At 43.6% G+C, this 7012-nt stretch overlaps 1 protein-coding gene and 1 pseudogene across 1 annotated transcript; one reads left to right on the top strand and one right to left on the bottom strand.

The window, feature by feature from the left end:
- The first annotated feature begins 463 nt into the window (after window positions 1-463).
- LOC112626473 lies at window positions 464-910 on the top strand (annotated as a pseudogene).
- A 2294-nt stretch (window positions 911-3204) lies between these two features.
- LOC112626474 (translation machinery-associated protein 7) lies at window positions 3205-3572 on the bottom strand. The gene has a single exon (XM_025388575.1). It carries the CDS (start codon window positions 3554-3556, stop codon window positions 3362-3364), a length of 195 nt encoding a protein of 64 aa, XP_025244360.1. The 5' UTR covers window positions 3557-3572; the 3' UTR covers window positions 3205-3361.
- Between the last annotated feature and the right edge of the window lie 3440 nt (window positions 3573-7012).

Genomic DNA, 7012 nt, shown 5'->3' with positions numbered 1-7012 from the left:
AGGACAGGGACCAAATCATGCATAGCCTTGTAGTCCATAGCGAGGATTTTGAACTTTATCTTAAATACAGTGGGAAACTATTGAAGGTGTGAAGCAAGGGAGTCATTATCAGATTTAGGTATTTAAAATATCCTTGTGCTCTGTGCATGGAATAAAACACTCAAAAGTAGATGTAAGACACTTAGAGCACAAGCACCAGAAGAAAAAGATGAATTGGACTTCAACAAAGTGAAAAACTTTTATACATTGTTGGGGCTCAAAAACCGATACCCCAAAGTATGGCGCTTTGACCTGCTGAACTGAGCAAGAAGCCTCCAGGTCTCTGTGACCTTCCCCCGCCTCCTGCCTCTCCATCCTTTGTCTCTCCCTAAGCTCAGGATGAAGTTCTCTAAGTTCTCAAATCTGCCTAAAACCTGGACTCACCAAGGAAGAAAGCAATTGCTCTTTCATCTAGGCCGCCAACATGCCATCCAGACTGAGGAAGACCTGGCAACTTCGGGGCCACGTGAGCCACGGCCACGGCTGCACAGGGAAGCACCGGAAGCACCCCAGAGGCCATGGTAATGCTGGTGGTCTGCATCACCGCAGGCTCAGCTTCGACAAATACCAGCCAGGCTACTTTGGGAAAGTCGGTATGGGGCATTACCACTTAAAGAGGAACCAGAGCTTCTGCCCACCTGTCAACCTTGACAAACTGTGGACTTAGGTCAGTGAGCAGACACGGGTGACTGCTGCTAAAAACTAGACTGGGGCTGCACCCATCATCGATGTGGTGCGATCGGGCTCCTGCAAAGTTCTGGGAAAGGAAAAACTTCCAAAGCAGCCTGTCATCGTGAAGGCCAAATTCTTCAGCAGAAGAGTTGAGGAGAAGATTTAAGGGAGTCAGGGGTCCTGTGTCCTGGTGGCTTGAAGCCACATGGAGGGAGGTTCCTTAAATGCTAACTACTTCTAAAAAAAGAAGAAGAAGAAAGTAATTACTTCTGGTCCCTTCCTTGGGTTTTCATTAACTGAACTCATATCACAGAAAGACTGAAATCTGTTAACACACCTGGACAGACTTTTGTCACAAACCATTGTCGGCTCTGGGCTCTGTGGGTTCAGCAGACTTTGTCCTTCAAACAGACTTTGTTCTTCAAGCCCATTGAATTCCCCTAAAAATCCGTTACTATCCTCACTAAAATTATCCACGATTCTTTGTCTCCCTTCCCCACTAAGAAGAAGGGAATGTAACTATCTGTGCCCCATTGTGGGGTTGGGCAATCATTCTATGGTTTTTTCCCATGCAGGCTAATAAGTTTGCATATCATTTTCCCCTATTAATCTGCATTTTTTCAGGTGATTTTTCAGCAGACCTTCAGAGGGCAAAGGGGAAATTTTCCCTTGGCCCCTGTAGCATCAAAGGATACTACCAAGAGACTGAAAAGACAATTCACAGAACAGAGAAAATATTCACCAAATCACACATCTGATAAGGGTCTAATATCCAGAATATATAAAGGACGCTTACAACTAAAAACCAAACAATTCCATTTTAAATGTGCAGGTGGAGGCTGGACGTGGTGGCTCACACCTGTAATCCTCAGCCTTGGGAGGCTGAGGTGGGCGGATCATTTGAGGTCAGGAGTTCAAGACCAGCCTGGCCAACATGGTAAAACGCTGTCTGTACTAAAAATACAAAAATTAGCCAGGCATGGTGGCATACGCCTGTAATCACAGCTACTTGGGAGGCTTAGGCAGGAGAATTGCTTGAACCTGGCAGGTGGAGGTTGCAGTGAGCCAGGATCATGCCACTGCTCTCCAACCTGGGTGACAGAGTGAGGTGCCATTTTTTTAAAAAGTAAGTAAAATGTGCAGCTGGGTGTGGTGGCTCATACCTGCAATCCCAGCATTTTGAGAGGCTGAGGCAGGAGGATTGTTGAGGCCAGAAGTTCAAGACAGGCCTGGGCAACAGAGTTAGACCCTATCTCTACAAAAAATTTAAAAATTAGCTGTGCATGGTGGCATTCACTTGTAGCCCTACCGACTTGGGAAGCTGAGATGGGAGGATCGCTTGAGCCCAGGAGGTTGAGGCTGCAATGAGCTATGATCATACCACTACACTCCAACCTGGGTGACAGAGCCCTGTCTCAAAAAACTAAAAATAAATAAAAATGGACAAAGGGCTCGAATAGACTTTTCTCCAAAGAAAAAGTGTATACAGTGGCCAACAAAGGAAATGATAAGATGCTGAACATCATGGGTCAGGAGGGAAATATAACTTAGAACCACAGTGAGATACCACTTCATGCCCACTAGGGTGACTATAATTAAAAACAATACCAGAAAATAGTAAGTGTAGTGAGGATGCAGAAAAATTGGAACCCTCATACATTGCTGGTGGAAACGTAAAATTATGTAGCTGCTGTGGAAAATTGTTGATTGTTCTTCAATAAGTTAAACACAGATTACCATATGACCCAGCAATTCCTCTCAAGTATATAACCCTGCAAATTTAAAAGAGATGATCAAACAAAAACATATACACAAATGCTCGTAGCAACATTATTCACAATAGCTAAAAGATAGAAACAACCCAAATGTCCCTCAACTGATGAATACATAAGCAAAATGTGGTATATCCATACAATGGAACATTATTTGGCCACAAAAAGAATAGTACTGATACATGCTACAACATGGATGAACCTTGCAAACATCCTGAATGAAAGAAGTTAGACACAAATGCCACATATTATATGGTTTCATTTTTATGAAATATCCAGAATAGGCAAATCTAGAGACACAAAGCAAATTAGTGCCTTGAGCTGGAGGAAGGGAGGAATAGGAAGTGCTGCTTAATGAATATGGGACTTTCTTTTGGGGTGATGAAAAGATTCTAGAACTAGATAATGGTGATGTTTGCACGACATTGTGAATGTGTTAAACCCCACTGAACTGTATACTTCAAAATGGTTAAAATGACCAAGTGTGGCAGCTCACGCCTGTAATCCCATCTCGACAAAAAATAAAATTAAAAAGATTGGGAGGCTGAGGCAGGAGAGTCACTTGAACCCGGGAGGCAGAGGTTGCAGTGAGCTGAGATTGTGCCGCTGCACTCCACCCTGAGTGACAGAGTAACACCCTGTCTCAAGAAAAAAAAAGAATTTAATAAGATGGTTAAAATGGTAAATTGTATGTGTATTGTGCCACAGTTTCTTTTTAAGATTTTTTTTTTTATAAAAGTTTATTCTTAAATGTACAACAGCTCCAAGACAACACTTAATTCCAGCTTTAGGTGGCAAAAGATGTCATGGCAGGGAATATACACGTTTAAATAAGGATGAAATAAAGGGTCACCATCTCCTCAGGCACAAGGAACAGCTTACTTTTTGCCAGATTTCTTAATTCCACCTGTGGCCAAGGGCCCCTTCCCCACGGCCTTTGCTTTTAGCTCCTCGAGTTTCTTCTGCTCCTCTTTTTGTTTCTGCTTGAAAGCCTTATCTTCCTCGTCCATCTCCTTGGCCTGCTTCTTAGGCTGTTTCAGTGGCTTCTTCTTGCCACCTTTGCGGCCAGACATGGTGCCTGCCGCCCCTTCCCCCTGTGCCACAATTAAAAAAAAATGAATGCAAGGAGCCTGCAAGGAGATATTTGGTAGGCAGAATTGTGGAGACTGGGAGTGAGAAGAGTCAGTCAGTGGTATCCACCAAGTTTCTGACAATAGCAACACATGGGTGGCGATGCTATTTATCAAAATTGGAAATTCCAAAGGTAGAAATGGAAAGACCTAGAGTTCCTTTTTGGGCATGTTGTGACTGAATTGCCCGAGAAGCATCTTAGCAGAATTTCAGGAGGCAGTCGGCTACCTGCTATGTCTTCCTCATGCTTGTGACCTCATATTTCCAGATGGCTGCTGCGTTTCTAGGCTTTCTGTCCCTGTGCCATCAGAAAAGAAGGTGTGAGGGAGGAGTGCAGGAGGGCAAGAGAAAAATGTCTTCCCAGAAACTCAGCGTATGTCTCAGTGGTCAGGTGAGTGTCCCCTGGCCACCCTTTGCTGCAGGGAATGGGGTAGGGGAGTAATTTTACTCAGCACCATCCAAGGTAAATAAAGCTGGACACTAAAGTGGTAAGGACAGCTTTTAGCCCATAATATTACAATTGTAGTAGGGAAGAGGGTCCAGTGTGAACTGAACTCAACTCTGATTTGCACAGAAGTAGTGGGTATTTTAAAGGGAGAATGGGCCTGGTGCTGTGGTTCACACCTGTAATCCCAGCACTTTGGGAGGTGCAGGCAGGAGGAGTTGAGACCTTGTCACTACAAAAAAATAATAATAAATTTTCCAGGTGTGATGGCACATGGCTGTGGGCAACAAAATGAGACCCTGTCTTGATAAAAAATAAAGGGAAAGTGAGGCAGCAGGGAGGGTCTGAGTGGGGCTCAGTAGAATTAGGGTGAAAAATTACAAGGGTTGGTCAGTGTAAATGCCCATGAGGCAGCTGCATCTGCCACCTGGCATTTATCAAAGTTAGGATGCCACACAGGCTGGGAGACAGAGGCCCCTTCCTTCCTGATGATTATCGTTGTAAAGGGATTACCTTCACATGCTTGAGGAGGACACCCCTGAGTTGTAGGTGATACCTAGACATCTCAAAGGGGCAGCGAGAGGATCCTCAATTGTAAGCCCTTTGTAGTAAATGCTCTGAAAGTGGTGGGGCTTATCCTCAGGGGTTGGCTAAAAACAAATAGTGAATTCTACTCGAAGCCTTTTCTTTTCTCAGGCAGGTACTTTAAGGGGGCCTAGGGTCATCCTGGGGTGCAGCCTGGAGCTATTAGAAACGACCCTAGTGTCTGGTCAAGTCTTTTAATATGGAGGGTATGTTCCATTCTCCATAATGGGATTATTACGCATTATATGCCTGTATCAAAATATCTCATGTACTCCATAATATATGCACCAAGGTAAGTGCATAAGTATATGCACCTACTATGCATTAAACATAAAAATACATCTTGCAGTCAAAGATTTTTAAAAAATACATAGGCCGGGCACGGTGGCTCACACCTGTAATCCCAGCACTTTGAGAGGCCAAGGCCAGCAGATCACAAGACCATTGTGATCCAGAAGCCAGGAGATCAAGACTATCCTGGCTAACACAGTGAAACCCCATCTCTACTAAAATACAAAAACAAAATTAGCCGGGCATGGTGGCGGGCGCCTGTAATCCCAGCTACTTGGGAGGCTGAGGTGGGAGAATGACGTGAACCCAGAAGGCGGAGCTTGCAGTGAGCCGAGATCGCTCCACTGCACTCCAGCCTGGGCAGCAGAGCAAGACTCTAAAAAATAGATATTTTATGTATATATATTTATATATAATTATTTATATATATTTACATATATTATACATATTATTTATATATAATATATATTATTTATATATATAACTCTCTACCTATATTATAGTCTGTATAAATATATGTATATGTGTGTATATATATAGAGAGAGAGAGAGACAGAGTGTGTGTGTGTGAGTGAGTTTTCCAGGTGCAGTGGCTTACACCTGTAATCCCAGCACTTTGGGAGGCTGAAGTGGACAGATTGCTTTGAGCTCAGGAGTTTGAGACCAACCTGGGCAACATGGTGAAACCTTATCTCTCAAAAAAATATAAAAATTAGCTGGGTGTTGGTGGCTCAAGCCTGTATTCCCAGCTTCTCAGGAGGCTGAGGCTGGAGGACCACTTGAGCCTGGGAAGCGGAGGTTGCAGTGAGCTGAAATTGAGCATCTGTATTCCAGCCTAGATGACAGAGTGAGACCCTGTCTCAAACATAAAATACATATATATATATATGCATATATATGGAGGGTAAAGGGTGGAAATCATTTGCGCCAAGAGTCTGTCATTCTTATAGGCCAAGGCTGAGGCCTAACCAAGGAGAGGGCTCAGAGAGGCCTGGCTAGAGTTTGACCAGGGAAAGGATTTTTGTCAGGTTGTGCCACTGCCACTCCTAAACAAAACTGTTTCTGCTTTATGAAGAAGAAGCTGGAATGGATATCAGAGAGGCAAATATCAGCATCTTTCTTACCGTGTAATTAATGTTGTGAACAATTTCAGCAGAATTTGGACAGGAAGTCTTGAAAATAATATCAGGTGGAGATGGAATATCTTCTTGTCTGAGGCTGAGTGATTTCAATTCCTTTCATCTTTCCTCATTGTTCGTTCATATTTGTCAAAAATGTAGTCATTTCAATAACTTTTCCCCAAGTCACTTTGACTTTCCAACATCCCCTGTGAGCTCAGATTTGGAGTCACCTTTCTTGTAAAGGAAGGACAGTAAGGTAGGTGTGTAAGGTTCTGTAAGGTATGTGTGTTGGTGCTGTGCTCTAGGAAAGCAAAGTGAAATAACCACACAGGTGAGAGACTGAGAAAGACAAGAAACACCTGAGTAATGTAGTCCCTTTAAAATCATCAGGCCCAGCAAAGCATAGGAATGAGGCATCAGTCATGCGCCACTTCCCCGCCTCGAGCTGAATAATCGTCTCTTGAAACCGCCTGCTGTGTGGACTCTAAACTGAGTGTCGCCACTTAGCAATGCCATACTCTGAACACCATAACTCATACCCTATAGTTTAACAATGTGTATAGCCAATACTGATGAATGTTATTTCTGGGAACCAATGAAAATTCTGAAAAACAACATTTGTAATCACCTCCTCTCCTGATTTGTCTTTTTTTCTTTAAAAACTCATGTCTGCCCTTTGTTCTCTGGAGCACTCCCCAAAGCAACTTGGAAGAGTTTCTCAGTCTGCAATCCCCACCCTTGGCCCAAATAAACTCTCTACTGTTAGGCAGGAATCTAGACCCAACATGGCGGCGTTACCCGGCATAGCAGGCCTTTTGTTAAAGACTCCCTTCACCCTTGTAGACACCCACAGACTTACATGTGTCAGAGTTCTGGTTGGGCAACCACACTCCCCCATGACCCACAGCTCACATGCATTTTACAAGTTCGTAAACAGCTGTTTCAGTTAAACAGTT

This window comes from Theropithecus gelada, chromosome 6 (assembly GCF_003255815.1).
Source record: "Theropithecus gelada isolate Dixy chromosome 6, Tgel_1.0, whole genome shotgun sequence".
Lineage (NCBI taxonomy): Eukaryota > Metazoa > Chordata > Mammalia > Primates > Cercopithecidae > Theropithecus > Theropithecus gelada.
Note: the sequence above shows the minus strand (reverse complement) of the source record. Positions and strands in the feature narration are given on the sequence as shown.